General features: G+C 49.1%; 1 protein-coding gene across 1 annotated transcript; it reads right to left on the bottom strand.

Annotated features, from left to right (window-relative positions):
* Window positions 1–4,143: 4,143 nt before the first annotated feature.
* CHCHD1 (coiled-coil-helix-coiled-coil-helix domain containing 1) lies at window positions 4,144–11,794 on the bottom strand. The gene is made up of 3 exons (XM_060236324.1): window positions 11,544–11,794; window positions 6,473–6,591; window positions 4,144–4,647 (listed from the first exon to the last, which is right to left on the bottom strand). The coding sequence occupies exons 1-3, from the start codon at window positions 11,689–11,691 to the stop codon at window positions 4,534–4,536; spliced, it is 381 nt and encodes a 126-aa protein (XP_060092307.1). The 5' UTR covers window positions 11,692–11,794; the 3' UTR covers window positions 4,144–4,533.
* Between the last annotated feature and the right edge of the window lie 4,168 nt (window positions 11,795–15,962).

Here is a 15,962-nt window from a genome sequence, read left to right as displayed (position 1 = left end):
CACCCTGCTCCAGGGTATCAGGTAAGGGTCTTTCACATCATCTCATGCATGGTCCGGTTTGCTGTAGTGCTTAAGAGCACGGACTCCTGTCTGGGAGACCTGGGTTTGAGTCTCCACTCCCCCCTCAGATGTGTCAGGGGGTATCAGGAAGCTCTTGGGTGTCAGGAAGCTACCCCTCAGGCTTTTATGCATAAGGGGAAATGCAGAAGAAAGGCAGGCTGGTGAAAGGTGGTTTTTGGTCAAATCTTCAGCTGAGATTCCCCAGGGAAGGCCAGGGGCTTCACCTCTGCTCTGGGCCTGCCCAGCTCCTTTGCATTCCCAGGAGCTTTCTTCTTCCTGCAGCCGCTCTGCCTTTGGACGCCCTCCAGGTCTCCCCCCCATGATGAATTCATGACAGGAGCTGCAGGAAAGGTGGGAGGGGCTTCTCTGGGGCGTTTCCCACTGCAGCATGTCTGGCCCCTGCCCTCCCATTGAGGCCCGAGGAGGCGGGTGTGGAAGGACAAGGGCAGGGATTTGGCCTGGCTCCCAACAGGAGCAACAAGAAGGGCAACCAAGGCTGTTCTATGGGTCACCCGAGACGGCTCCGCTTACAGAGAGTGAAGAGAAGAACAGATCGGCCATATGCCTCCCGCCCACGGATTGTTTGCGCAACCAGCAGCACCCGAGCCTTGCCTAGAAGTCCCTGCTCTCAGTCAACAGGTGATGCATTGGGAACTGTGCCCCCCTTGTCCCCCCCCCCCAATCTTCAGCGACATCTGCTTCTTGCAGGACAGAGTTCAGAGTGGCAGCTTCCCCTGCTGCCTGTGGGTGCTGTTTGGTGCAGAAAGAAATGCCCCATGCTCACAGTGCTCAGTGGTCGACAGGGACCCAGAAGGCACTTCTGGAGTTGTCTGCTGTGAGCTGCAGCATCATCAGGACACTGTCTGTCCCCAACTGAGACCCAGATCCTAACTGCCAGGAATCAACATGCACCATGAAATGAGAGCTCCACCAGATCTGCTTGGGAAATCAACCTTGTGCTCTATTTCAGGGGTGGCCAACGGTAGCTCTCCAGATGTTTTTTGCCTACAACTTCCATCAGCCCCAGCCATTGGCCATGCCAGAACTAGGATATGAGCTTGTCAGGGGAATCGCTATTGATTGCACCTTAAAAATAATGGGAAATCAGAGTCCACTTTTAGCCGCCATCAGACTGGCTGTAAGAACTGGAAAAAGGAAACAGCTCCAGCTTTGGCATGTGGTGCAGTGAGTGGGAGAGGGAAGGAGGAAGAGGGTGTTAAATGGAAACAGAACACAGTGTTTGGGTACCAAGGCCAGTCAAATTTCTGCACCGCTACTGAAAGAAGGGTACATCTGGGATTTTTGGCCTCAGCCCCTGATCTACCTCAACAGCATGCTGGAAGCTCCTTCCTTATCTTTTGTTTTTTCCTTGCTAGACACATGAACTGGGGTTGTGCCAGAAGAAAGGGGTGGGAGTGGTTTCGGGCAGGTACGGTTTTCATCCATGCTCGAACAACCCACCCAAGGAGGCCCTAGTAGACCAATTACATTTGTTAGTATCAGTCTGTCCACGTTCTCCCCCTGGAGCAGATGGCTCTTATTGGTGGCCACTGCAAACCAGCAACGAATTTGAAAAACCCTTCTCTTCTCCCTGCAGTCCCAATCCAAACTGGGCCACCACAGTTGGTGACAACGCTGCAAGTTCCTGCCTCAGAATGCCCAGAGCAGGGGAGGCCACATGTGGCTCTTCCACACAGATTGTGTGGCTCTCAAAGCCCTCATCACCCCCCATCAGCCAGCTTGGAGAAGACATTTCTCTCTTTAAATTACTTCACGCCAAGCCAGCCATCTCTCTTGGCTCTTAAACATCTGACGTTCATGTCTTGCGGCTCTCAAACATCTGATGTTTATTGTATGTGGCTCTTCTGTTACGCAAGTTTGGCCCAGAGTATCAGCTGGAAGACAGGGCCTGAGGCTTTCCAAAACCCGGTTCCTCCCCCTACTTTGCCCACTGTGCCCTCGACTGGACCAGGGAACTCCCTTTTTTGGTGGTTCTCAACCTGGGGGTGGAGGGGGAGTAGGAATGGCAGCCCACATCCACGAGGTGCCTTACCCTGAACTGGACGGGGGGGTCCATTCAAAGGCCCACTCTGAGTGGGAGTGGCTCTCCAGGGTCTCAGGCACAGGGGTCTTCCATATCAGGCGGCTTCAGCTGGGGGCTGAGCTTGGGGCCTTTTGCCTGCCACGCAGAGGCTCCTTCCTTGTGCCCACTGACTGCCTATTTGGGATCCTGCTGTCTTGCTAGATTTGATGGTAAAGCAGTCAGAGCTTTGCTAAGAAGCAGCATAAAAACTCAAGGCTGTATTGGTGGGAAAGGAATCAAAACAAAACATCTAAGGAGGGTATGAAGCAAAAACAGAACATATAAGGAGGGCATGAAGTTCCAGCCTAGGATCAGCATAGGGGTAGTACATGAACACCTAGTTTCTTTAAATGAAACGAAGTCCTGTGGGCCAGATGAATTGCATCCAAGGGTTCTAAAAGAGCTTGCGGATGTAATTTCTGAGCCTCTGGCTATTATTTTTGAGAATTCTTGGAGAACAGGAGAGGTGCCAGAAGACTGGAGGCGGGCGAATGTTGTCCTCATCTTCAAGAAGAAAAAAGAGGATCCAGTTAACTACCGACCCATCAGCTTGACGTCTACACCTGGAAAAGTTTTAGAACAAATCATCAGTCAGTCCTGGAACATTTAGAAAGAATGGATGTGATTACTAAGAGCCAGCATGGTTTTCTCAAGAACAAGTCATTTCAGACTAACCTGATCTCTTTTTTGAGAAAGTGACTACCTTGCTGGATCAGGGGAATGCTGTAGACATTGTTTATCTTGATTTCAGTAAGGCTTTTGATAAGGTTCCACATACTATCCTTGTTGACAAGTTGCTAAAATGTGGTTTGGATCCTGTTACTGTTAGGTGGATCTGTAACTAGTTGACAGATCGCACCCAAAGAGTGCTTGTGAATGGTTCCTCATCCTCTTGCAGAGGAGTGACAAGTGGAGTGCCTCAGGGATCTGTCCTGGGACCTGTTTTGTTCAACATCTTTATCAATGATGAAGGAATAGAGGGAATGCTTATTAAATTTGCAGATGATACTAAATTTGGAGGGATTGCAAACACAGAAGAAGACAGAAACAGGATACAGGATTACCTTGACAGGCTGGAAAACTGGGCTAAAACCAATAAAATGAATTTAACAGGGATAAATGTAAAGTTCTGAATTTAGGCAGGAAAAATCCAATGCATGGTTATAGAATGGGGGAGACTTGTCTTAGCAATAGTATGTGCAAAAAGGATCTAGGGGTCTTAGTGGATCATATGCTGAACATGAGTCAACAGTGTGATGCGGTGGCTAAAAAGGTAAATGCAATTTTCGGCTGTATCAACAGAAGTATAGTGTCCAGATCACGTGATGTGATGGTATCGCTTTACTCTGCACTGGTAAGACCTCATCTGGAGTATTGTGATCAGTTTTGGGCACCACGATTTAAGAAGGATATAGACAAGCTGGAACGAGTTCAGAGAAGGGCGATGAAGATGGTGAGGGGTCTGGAGACCAAGTCCTATGAGGAAAGGTTGAAGGAGCTGGGGATGTTTAGCCTGGAGAGGAGGTGGCTGAGAGGTGATATGATCACCATCTTCAAGCACTTGAAGGTCTGTCATATAGAGGATGGTCTGGAATTGCTTTCTGTGGCCCCAGAAGGTAGGACCAGAACCAATGGGTTGAAATTAAATCAAGAGTTTCCGGCTCAACATTAGAAAGAACTTCCTGATCTTTAGAGCGATTCCTCAGTGGAACAGGCTTCCTTGGGAGGTGGTGGGCTCTCCTTCCTTGGAGGTTTTTCAACAGAGGCTAGATGGCCATCTGACAGCAATGAAGATCCTGTGAATTTAGGGGGAAGTGTTTGTGAGTTTCCTGCATTGTGCAGGGGTTGGACTAGATGACCCTAGAGGTCCCTTCCAACTCTATGATTCTAAGACTGCTGGGACACAACTGCTGTGCTTAATGGGCTGAAAGTAAAACTCTGGCATGGACTCCAACATCCAGGAGGAAACTCTGCTGTGCAGAATCATATCAACACCAAGATACAATTCACAACCCAGAAGCGCATCCTATTTTAATTAGAAAACACTTTCATACACAAGGCTCAGATGTAAAGCTTTTTTGAGCAATGTTTCAAGAAAACATTCCTCTACTTATTTATTTTATTCGATTTATAGCCTGCCCTTCCTATAGAATAGGCACAGGGCTGGCCCCCCAAACCCAGAGGAAGTTTCCTGCTAGAGGGAATGTCTTTCTTCAGAAGCTGCAATTCCTCCTTCCCAGCAGAAGCGCTCAGACAAAACCCTCCTCAGCAAGACATCACTGACACCCCATTGGATGCCGCCGCAAAAAAGGACAAGCCAAGGGGGAACCTGTGCACATGGCCCAGTTTTAGCCACTGATGACCAGTCTTTTGCAGAAGTGAGTCTTCCTTTAATGGTAGTCAGTAATGTTGGGGAAACGATGTAGAAGCCTGTTGATTTGTTTTGCCCCGAGGGTTCCTGATCGATCCAGGGACTCTTGCAGGAGTTTGGCCTTGCGCTCCCCCTGAAAAAGAGCACACAGGTCAACATGTGACACTTACAGGGACAGCAGCCTGCATCCCAGGAGATGGCAACCAGGGCGCTTTCCAACAACACAAGGAATCCTCCAACAAGCCAGGAGTCATGTCTGTGGTCAGGGAAGCCTCTTGCATGAACCGAAGGGTTCCTTGCACCAGAGGAAGTGATCCCAGCCCTTGGAGGAAGTGATCCTTGGGAATCAACCCAACACATCACTCTGGGCAACACTCAGGGGCAATTTTTCTGTAGAAAAAGTCCAGCAGGAACTCATTTGCATATCAGGCCACACCCCTGACAGCACCACTGTTTTCCAAAGGGATTTTTTTATAGAAACTCATTTGCATATTAGGCCATGCCCCCTGACACCAAGCCAGCCAGAACTGTGTTCCTGCTCAAAAAAAGCCCTGGCCACACTATATCAAACAGCCACTTTCTAGACATTTAGAAACCAGATTGCATTTTGTGTGTTTGCTTCAGACAAGACACTGTCGGATTCTGCTCAGGGAACTGGGGGAAAAAATGCCTGGAATATTAAGGGACCTCTTCTCAATTTTCCTATAGACACCACCAAGGACACTGCAGGAAATTCAAAATGTTTTCATCCACAAAGCACACAGGACTGCAGCACTACTCAGGAACAGGAGTCAGCCGAGAAAAACTGCGCCAGCCGTTCATGGCATGCTCAGGCATACAAACAAACAACAGTAGTGCAGACATTCCCTTGAATGCATATCCTTCCCGAACATGAAGAAAGCACATGAGCCCCTTTTATAACACATCTTCCTTCCAGACTGAAGCTCAGAACAGATGACTATACTGATAATTATAAAAAAAATATACATGCAACACCCCAAAAAGTTACTAAGCAAGTAACTTTCATCACTGCCACAGAAAACAGAGGTTCTGCCACTGGAGAAACCATGTCACCTTCCATAAGTGTATCACTCGTGGGTTAGGGTGAGGTATAAACTGAAAAAATAAATAAAATTAAATGGAGACCAATCAAGTTCCCAGCATCTTATCCAAGGCAATTCCTGTTTTCTGCTCAACTCTCCTGCAAGAACATTCATCAGTTTAATTCATGCAGGAGTTTGCAACTCCTTAAAGACAAAAACATCACTATTCCAGGAAGGAAAGGAAAGGAGGAAAGGTCTCCTGTGCAAGCACCAGTCATTTCCGACTCTGGGATGACGTTGCTTTCACATTTTCAAGGCAGACTTTTTATGGGGTGGTTTGCCATTGCCTTCCCCAGTCATCTACACTTCCCCCCCCAGCAAGCTGGGTACTCATTTTACCAACCTCAAAAGGATGGGAGGCTGAATCAATCTCGAGTCGGCTACTTGAAAACTCAGCTTCCACTGGGGATTGAATTCAGGCCGTGAGCAGAGCTTAGGACTGCAGTACTGCAGCTTTACCACTCTGCACCACGGAGCTCTTATTCCAGAAAGAGTTTCATCCAATTCCAGGAGTCACTTCATCCAATCTATGACAGGCATGAAACACCTGGATGTTGACTCCCACTTGAGTGAGCTCCAACATTCAGCCTGAGAGTGCCTTATCCGCTCTCGTGCTGCCTGCCCCTCCCTCGCACCTTTGTTCCCTGGGACAGAGGATCTCCAGAGACTTCGCCAAGGGTCCCCTTTCCACCCATATAGGCTATCCCTGGATAACAGCAATTGCTACACAATGCCCAGGCCCAGAAGAAGGCTGACTCAAGGACAGCCAAGGGTGGCAGGCGACCCGCTTGCGTTATCTGGCCAAACTCCTCTCCTGCAGAACAGACATGGGATACAGTACAGAATGGTAATTACTTCTGCTTTTGATGCGCAGTCCAGGAAGGCCTGGATCTCCCTGCTGCAAGTGACGTCGCTGAACTCGTTCTGCTTCCAGCAGGCCATCATCAGAGACATCTCCGTGATGCAGGTGGCCTCTGCCAAGAAAGGAAAGGGATGTCACGTTACTCAGGGGGGGCATCAGACATCTGGGACTGCTCGACCGCAGGGGGCTCAGAAAGGAGACTGAGTGCCAGGTGAGCCCAGAGAGTGCCCAGGCATGCCTCCCTGGCAAATCCTGCTCCCACCCACTCCTCCTGGAGCCCAGTGCTCAGTCTCCATCCTTCGGGCTTCCTGAGGAGGAGGACAAAGCTCTTGGCTGGGGAAGGGGAACAAAAAGACTTAACCCAAGAAATATTAATTATAAGAACATAAGAGAAGCCCTGTTGGATCAGGCCAATGGCCCCTCCAGTCCAACACTCTGTGTCACATAAGAACATAAGAGAAGCCCTGTTGGATCAGGCCAGTGGCCCCTCCAGTCCAACACTCTGTGTCACATAAGAACATAAGAGAAGCCCTGTTGGATCAGGCCAATGGCCCTTCCAGTCCAGCACTCTGTGTCACACAGTGGCCAAAAAACCAGGTGCCATCAAGAGACCCAGCAGTGGGGCCAGAACACTAGAAGCCCTCCCACTGTGCCCCCCAAGCACCAAGAATACAGAGCATCACTGCCCCAGACAGAGAATTATGAATCTAAAAGGTTAAATACGTACAAACAAGAGAGCCCATTCTTAAAATCAGTAGATATAGAGCATTAACATATGGATAATACCAGTTATCACAAATTCATGATATTGCCTCATACCCTAATATGCCTTAGATGGTACTGCAATAATATGCTTGCCTATTTTGGTCTGAAAGATGCAATTTCAAATGCAATCTAGAGTGGTAAACCGCATACCATTATGACAGATAAGCTCTGGATTGCATCTGAAACTCTTGTGAACCAAAATAGGAAGGAATATTACTGCAGTACCATCTACGGTATATGCACCTGACTAGGACACAATGGCTGCCATCACAGACACTAAAGAATGCATTTCAATCCACTTTCTAACTGGATTTTGCCAGTTCACACTGTAAAATCCAGTTGAAAAGAAAACTGAAAGTGGATTAAAGTGCATTATTTAATGTGTGTGATTGCAGCCAAGGTGACATCGTATGAGACCTCTATTGTACACCTTGAGCCACTGATGATTATAATTATAATTTTCACTTGGCCCTATATTGATTAATATTTTGTTTTATTATTGCAACACGGAGCCTACACGTATTAATGATGCTTGACCACTGAAGGTCAGCTGGCCGAAATGTCTTGGGTTGCCTAAGGTCCTGCTTATGAATACTGTATGGTGGATGTTTTTTTGCCTACAACTCCCATCATAAGAACATAAGAGAAGCCATGTTGGATCAGGCCAACGGCCCATCCAGCCCAACACTCTGTGTCACACAGTGGCAAAAAATTTTATATATACACACACACTGTGGCTAATAGCCACTGATGGACCTGTGCTCCATATTTTTATCTAAACCCCTCTTGAAGGTGGCTATACTTGTGGCCGTCACCACCTCCTGTGGCAGTGAATTCCACATGTTAATCACCCTTTGGGTGAAGAAGTACTTCCTTTTATCCGTTTTAACCTGTCTGCTCAGCAATTTCATCGAATGCCCACGAGTTCCAACCCTTTAATCATTCTAGTTGCCCTTTTTTGCACTTTTTCCAATGCTATAATATCCTTTTTGAGGTGCGGTGACCAGAATTGCACACAGTACTCCAAATGAGACCGCACCATTGATTTATACAGGGGCATTATGATACTGGCTGATTTGTTTTCAGTTCCCTTCCTAATAATTCCCAGCATGGCGTTGGCCTTTTTTATTGCAATCGCACACTGTATTGACATTTTCAGTGAGTTATCTACCACGACCCCAAGATCTTTCTCTTGGTCAGTCCCTGCCAGTTCACACCCCATCAACTTGTATTTGTAGCTGGGATTCTTGGCCCCAATGTACATTACTTTGCACTTGGCCACATTGAACCTCATCTGCCACGTTGACGCCCACTCACTCAGCCTCAACAGATCCCTTTGGAGTTCCTCACAATCCTCTTTGGTTCTCACCACCATGAACAATTTAGTGTCATATGCAAACTTGGCCACTTCACTGCTTACTCTCAACTCCAAATCATTTATGAACAAGTTAAAAAGCATGGGACCTGTCAAGCATTGTATACTCATTTTATATTATAGAATCCAGAGTTTAGAACTGTTACTAACCCAGGATGAAATATGGGCACATCAAAGTAGCAGCCCCCACCTTTCTTCTTTCGCTTTTACTAACAGATGCAGGAATGTCCTCTTTGAAGATAAGACCTCCTAGGACTTGTTCTCAAGCTCAGCCAGGCCTGAACCCAGGATGTGCTAATCGCAATATAGATAAGGAGCCCAGCGTGTGAATTTCACACGTGAATGTAGAATTGTTTATAGAACCTTTGATGTGCCATTCTAAAGCATGCATTCTAGTGTTACAAAGTATCAGTTCCAAACTTCAGCTCGAATGAGCCACATGGATTATCAATAAACCTAACTTTGTTTCAAAATCCAAGGACTGGTTATTTTGAAATCTCATGCTTTTCAGGACCCAGTACTGAGCCCAGAGTAGCCCAGAGACCTCTGTACCCCACCGAGATAACTCTGTTTGACTGGACAGGGACTCTGCTCTCCCTAGAAGAGCCAGTTTGGTTCAGTGGTTAAGAGCGCCAGACTCTAATCTGGGGGGACCAGGTTTGCTTCCCCATTCCTCCACATGCAGCTGGTAATGTGACCTTTGATCATTCACAAGGTCTTGCAAAGCTGTTCCTCTTGCTTCCCCATTCCTCCACATGCCTCACAGGGTGTCTGTTGTGGGGAGGGGGAGGGGAAGGGGATTGTGGGGAGGAGAAGGGAAGGAGACTCCAAGTGAAGGGGAGGGTATAAATTCAATCCCTTCATTTTTCTTTCTGGCCTGAATGGAAGTCTTCTTCTGCTACCCAAACTTCCTTGCCAAACTTTCCCCCAGTTCTCTGTCTGTGTTCAAATGGCTCTCAGCTACTGCTGAATTCAGACTGAGCTGAGTTCAATCATGGCTGAAATCTGACTCTGTCAGCACCAACCCCCTTTTTATGTTAGTATTCTCAAGATGGTGGTCTCAGCATGCACCTTTTCTTCCCAGTCAAGGTGGGAATCTGATCTGACTCCATCTCCTCAGCATCCAGCTCTCTCTCAGGACTTTTTTTCTGCTCAACTAATGATAATGAATCAGATTGCCTGGAGCAGCCTGTCACTCAAGGCTCTCTGGCTTGGTGAAGAATTAACCCTTCACAGTCCTGTAGTTACAGGACTCCCCCTGGGGGAGAAAAAGAAGCCAGAGCTTCATGTGCCTCCCTGTCATTCAGACCAGGATCTGGGAGACTCAGGTTCCAATCCTCATTCTGCCACAGAAGCTCGCTGGGTGCCCTTGGGCTGGTCACTCCCTCTCAACCTGACCCTCCTGTCATAGGGGAGTGGAGGAGGGAGGGGAACCAGGTAAGCTGCTAGGGAACCCAACACCTTCAGCATCTGATGAAGCAGGATTGAGCCAAAAGGGGAGACAAGTGGAGAACATGAAACATTTAGAAAGTCACACTCAGCTCCTGGGCTTCATTTAAGGTCCTGGCTATCACACGACAAGGGCCTTCCTGGCCTTGGTCCATCCTATCTGCAGGACCACCAGCGTTACGCCATCTGCGCAGGGTCTTCTGCTGTTGCCACCTCTGGATGGGCACAACCAAGAGCTGTCTGGTCACACACAGGGGACGGGATGGCCTGCCTGAAGTAGATGTTCATTCTGCCTAATTCCTGCCTCATCCCACAGGTGATACACACAAAGGGCCGTGCTTGGTTTCATCCTGGCCTCAGCTTTGCCACCAGACAGTCCCCTCCAAACCCCTCTAGCCCTGCATCATCATCACCATCACCCTACCAGGGCTTCTACTGGCCAGGCTGCTCCTGTGGATTCCAGGAGAGCCAGTTTGGTGTAGTGGTTAAGTGTGCGGACTCTTATCTGGGAGAACCGGGTTTGATTCCCCACTCCTCCACTTGCACCTGCTGGCATGGCCTTGGGTCAGCCATAGCTCTGGCAGAGGTTGTCCTTGAAAGGGCAACTGCTGGGAGAGCCCTCTCAGCCCCACCCACCTCACAGGGTGTCTGTTGTGGGGGAGGAAGGAAAAGGAGATTGTGAGCCGCTCTGAGACTCTCTGGAGTGGAGGGCGGGATATAAATCCAATATCTTCTCTTCTTCTTCTTCCAGCTGCCATGTGCCAAAGGCCTGGGTTGCCAACCTCCAGGTGGGAAAAAAACACACTAGGAGAATCACAGAAGAGATAGCAAACCAAAATACTGTGTAAAATAATGAAAAATCACTCATAAGAATATTATTACTTACTTATAATATATTTTTATATGTGCTTATTGTATTCTTAAGAGTCCCATGGCGCAGAGTGGTAAAGCTGCAGTACTGCAGTCGGAGCCCTCTGCTCACGACCTGAGTTCAATCCCCGGTGGAAGCTGGGTTTTCAGGTAGCCGGTTCAAGGTTGACCCAGCCTTCCAAGGTCGGTAAAATGAGTACCCAGCTTGCTGGGGGGAAAGCATAGAACTGGGGAAGGCAATGGCAAGCCACCCCGTAACAAAAGTCTGCCGTGAAAACATTGTGATGCAACATCACCCCAGAGTTGGAAACGGCTGGTGCTTGCACAGGGGACTACCTTTACCTTTTTATTTTATTATCTCAGTGACTATATTCGAGAAATAACCATGTCCAACCATATTTATGGTTATTTCTTGAATAGTCACTGAGATAATAAAATGAGCACATATAAAATATACAATATTCTTATGAGTGATTTTTCGTTGTTTCCCACAGTATTTTGGTTCGGCTTGCAGCCTCCAGGTGGGGCCTGGAGATCTTCAGCTCCTCCCCCTTTGGCGGGTGGGCGGGGTCTCCGGCGTTGAGGCCCCTCCCCCTCCTCCTCACCTCCGAGGCTCCGGCGGCGGTTGGAGACGTGGTCGGCCAGCACGAGCGGCCGGGAGGGCCTCATGGGGGGCGGCTTCCCCCCTCGCCGCTTGGCCTGCGCCAGACGGGCCACCCAGGCCGGGTACGAGGGAGAGCTCCACGACCCCATCGTCCCCGCAGACCCGCCACACGCGCGACGCTTTGCGACACCGCCGTCAAGCAACCCCCCCCCCGGACTCCCAGGGAGCCTGCGCGGGGCTCCGAACGCGCCCCGGACTGTTGCGCATGCGCGGGCTTCTCCCTGCAGCCGCCGGACTCGCCGTGCAAGAGGCGGAGCTGCTGCCTAAAATGCGCCATGCAAGAATTAAAAGGCAAAGGTCGTCCCCTGGGCCAGCACCAGTCGTGTCCGACTCCGGGGTGACGCCGCATCACGACGTTTTCACGGCAGGCTTTTTACGGGGTGGTTTGCCCTTGCCTTCCCCAGTCATCTACACTTTCCCCCCAGCAAGGCTGGGTATTCGTTTTACTAACCTCGGAAGGATGGAAGGCTGAGTCAGCCTCGAGCCGGCTACCTGAACCCAGCTTCCGCCTGGGATTGAACTCAGGTCGTGAGCAGAGCTTAGGACTGCAGCCTTACCACTCTGTGCCATGGGGCTCTTTCAATAAGGCTTACTCTCAGGAAAGTGTCTTGAGGCACTCAGTCTCCATAATCTTAAAACACTGCTAATATTGACATTAAAAAGGTAGTCCCCTGTGCAAGCATTGAGTCATTACCGACCCATGGGGTGACATCACAGGGGTGGTTTGCCATTGCCTTCCCCAGTCATCTCCACTTCCCCCCCAGCAAGCTGGGTACTAATTTCACCGACCTCGGAAGGATGGAAGGCTGAATCAACCTCGAGCTGGCTACCTGAACCCAGCTTCTGCCAGGATCGAACTCAGGGCATGAGCAGAGAGCTCGGATTGCAGTTTTACCACTCTGTGCCTTCCTGCCCTCCCTCGCATGATCTGCCTCATTTATAGGATCAGCATTGCTGTCAGATGGCCATCTAGTCTCTGCTTAAAATCCCCCAAAGAAAGAGTGCCCACCACCTCTCAAGGAAGCCTATTCCACTGAGAAACTGCTGTCAGGAAGTTCTTCCTAATGTTGAGCTAGAAACTCCTTAAATTTCAACTGGTTGATTCTGGTCCAACAGAAAGCAACTCTGCACCATCATCTATAATACATGGCAGCCCTTCCAGGACTTGAAGACAGTGCTTTCTCCTGCCTCCATGCCGCAGCGATTCATGTTCTGGCTGGGGTGAAGAAGTGGCTTGCAGGGCTTTAAGATGGACCAGTTTGTTTCCCCTACTCTCCGAGCACCTTGCAAGGGATTTTGAAAGAAGCAACCAGAACCTCATATGAGGATGCTTGAAATAGCTCGGGGGGGGGGGGGTGCTACATGCAGTCCCCCCCCCTTTTCCCACCCTCATCAATGGCTGAGGAGCCTTTGTGCTTCTTGGTGCCAAGTATGAGGTAATGGCTGAGTCAGACAGTGGGTGGGTGGCTTTGGCAGTCTTTTTTGCTCATCTGGGGGTCACGACAAGGGCTTTGCATCTGATCTATTTCATGAGACTGGTGGAGGTCTTTGAGCGGGATGAGAAAAGCCACTCCTCGCCCCCCTCTGATGAATTCAGGGTCTTGAGGAATTATTTGCCTGTCCTTCTGGATTGGGGGAGCCTTAGGAGATGCTCAGTCAGTTGGAGTGGCCGTTCATTTGAAGAAGTGCATAAAGACAGAAATCCTGTGTGTGTGTGTGAAGGGGGTGGCTCAGTGCAGCACAAGATCCACAATGGCAATGAGGGGCACTTCCGAGTGCAGCTGTGGCAGGACTGGGCAGAGGTCACTTCTTTTGGTCAACCCTGAATTCAGCCACAGCTCCTTGTGGTGAAGAGGCCAAGAGTGGCTCCGTGGTGCACAGTGGTAAAGCAGCAGTATTGCAGTACTGTGATCTGAACTCTGCTCACGACCTGAGTTCGATCCCAGCAGAAGCTGGTTCAGGTAGCCGGCTCGAGGTTGACTCAGCCTTCCATCCTTCCGAGGTCGGTAAAATGAGTACCCAGCTTGCTGGGGGGGGAGTGTAGATGACTGGGGAAGACAATGGCAACCATAACAAACATAAAGGGTATAGCTGTGTTTAGGATTGCACTGTACTTCTGCACTTGTCTTTCCACCGCCAAACAATCCAGGAAAGAAGTAAATGTAATCTTCTCCCCCTATTAAATTAGGTTAGGGCTTATTGTCTAAACCTAGCAAAGTCGTTCTTTCATTACTGCAGCCAGCTTCCACATCAGATGCTTAAAGCTAGGTGCAGAATCAAAATGTAGGACTATAGCACAGCTCTCCTGAGAGCAGCAGTGGCATTAGCAGAGGGGTTCCTCTTTCTTCAGCCCCCCCCCGCCCCCTCTCCCATGTTCCCTGCCCACTGGTAGGTCAGTCATTGGCACCTCACTCCTGTCTCATTCATTGTAATGATCAAGCATAAATATGCTAATCGTTAAGGCAATTAAAGCTTTACCTCTAAAAGCAGCATAAACAGTGTTGATTCACAATCAGGTGCTACAACCTGTGAGTTTGCAGGGTCTCAGCTTGGAGATGTTCTGGTGCCCTCAGGGCAGACGGCCTGTGCCCTCCACAGCGGCCTTCTCTTCCTGAAGCCTTAAATGAGCAGGGACTCTGCAGACCAAGGCACTCTATGGGACCCATACTGGTCCATCTAAGGCAGGTATCCCCAACCTTTTCAGCCTGCAGGCACCTTTAGAATTCTGACAGAAAACAGCTGCCCCAGAGGAGAAGCCTGGCACAGGAGGCAGAAGGGAAGAGGAAGCCAAAAGGGAGGGGAGAAGTGGGGTCATTTAAAAGAACCCTGGAAGAGGAGAATAAAACCAAAACTTGGTGTTAAATGAAGATGATATTGGATTTATATCCCACCCTATACTCACAATCTCCTTTATCTTTTCCCCCCACAACAGACACCCTGTGAGGTAGGAGGGGCTGAGAGAGCTCTACTAGAAGCTCCCCTTTCAAGGACAACTCCTACAAGAGCTCTGGCTGACCCAAGGCCATTCCAGCAGCTGCAAGTGAAGGAGTGGAGAATCAAACCAGGTTCTCCCAGATAAGAGTCCGTGCACTTCACCACTACACCAAACCGGCTCTCTCTGAAATAACTGCTGCTGAAATAACGTTTTAATCTGCATAGCAACCAGATCTTCAGAAGCCCTGCTGAGCAAGAGCCCCCCTCCTCATTTCCCTAAATCATTTGTTGGGTTCCAAGGAAGGTACTGACGGGCACCATGACGCCCATGGACATCACACTGGGGGCTCCTGATCCAGAGGCAGAAAACTAATCCAGATTGTCAGAACATGTCCAGGACCAGTAGAAATGTGCACAGACTTGTTATTAAACAACGGATTCTACAAAGGTTAATTAATAGCCCAATGGTTAGACAAGTACAAACTATCAGGGGGTTAATGGCTGCTCTGCCCTCGCAGCCTCCAGATGCCCCGTTTCAACTGACCTGCATGTTCGGGGCAATAATGTGTGAACTGAGGCTAGATCAGGTGCCTCCATCTGCTTTGGGCAGCTCTTCTCCAGCACCCTTGCCCTGGAATCCTCAGCTTTCGTGGCTTGACTCAGCTTCAGAAAGCTCCGCTGAGAACGTCCTTGTAGGGCCGAGTACTTCCTGGACCCACGCGAATATGCCTTGTTTGGCCCAGGACGTGAACTTACCAGAATCGGCTTCTTTTGTAAAACGCCGCAAAAGTCAGAACAGCAGCAGAAATGGTGACTTCCTTGGGGCGGAAACACTGCAAGCAAATTATCCTCAAGCTCCAAAAGTTCCCTGCATTTGTTCAGAAGCAGCAAGCCCATCAGCAGTGGACTAACTGCAAAACCATGTGACAGCACACTGCAGCTCACTCAAGAGGTCGTGTCATGATCTTAGGCCTACAGGCTCTGAGCCTTCATTTCCCAGGATCCCTTGTCCCTCTGATTGGGTGGGCAGCAGTTTTGGAAGGGAATGTTTAGTTAGTTGCATCAGGGCTGTTATCACCTTTACTGTTTCTACCTTTCACTGTTGCATTAATAATTAAAACTCACTTCTTATTTAGAGCACTTAAAATAGATTTATTGTTGTTATACTGCCTGGGTCCTCACATCTCTTCAGCCATATCTCTGTTAAGAAGGAAGACGGGGGGGGGGGGGGTGCTCTGGATTTTTGCAGACAGACCCTCACCAGAGTGCGGGCAGCCAGTAGAAGGCCCTCCCTGGTCTCCTGCTGGGTGACAGGTGGTTAGAGAGAAGATGGAGGTGTTGGTTTTGTTTGAAGAATCCAGGCGAAACAACCAAAAGCTAGAAAGAAACTGATTCCCAATATTCCAAAATAGAAGATCATTTGAGG

Source organism: Heteronotia binoei, chromosome 4 (genome assembly GCF_032191835.1).
Source record: "Heteronotia binoei isolate CCM8104 ecotype False Entrance Well chromosome 4, APGP_CSIRO_Hbin_v1, whole genome shotgun sequence".
In the NCBI taxonomy this organism is placed as follows: domain Eukaryota; kingdom Metazoa; phylum Chordata; class Lepidosauria; order Squamata; family Gekkonidae; genus Heteronotia; species Heteronotia binoei.
Note: the sequence above shows the minus strand (reverse complement) of the source record. Positions and strands in the feature narration are given on the sequence as shown.

Coding starts and splice junctions, on each gene's coding strand:
- CHCHD1 (XM_060236324.1), bottom strand. CDS start 11,691: ATGGGGTCGTGGAGCTCTCCCTCGTACCCGGCCTGGGTGGCCCGTCTG. Junction 6,592..11,543: donor CCGCCGCCGGAGCCTCGGAG/GTGAGGAGGAGG, acceptor CTTTCTTGGCAG/AGGCCACCTGCATCACGGAG. Junction 4,648..6,472: donor ACTGCGCATCAAAAGCAGAA/GTAATTACCATT, acceptor GCTCTTTTTCAG/GGGGAGCGCAAGGCCAAACT.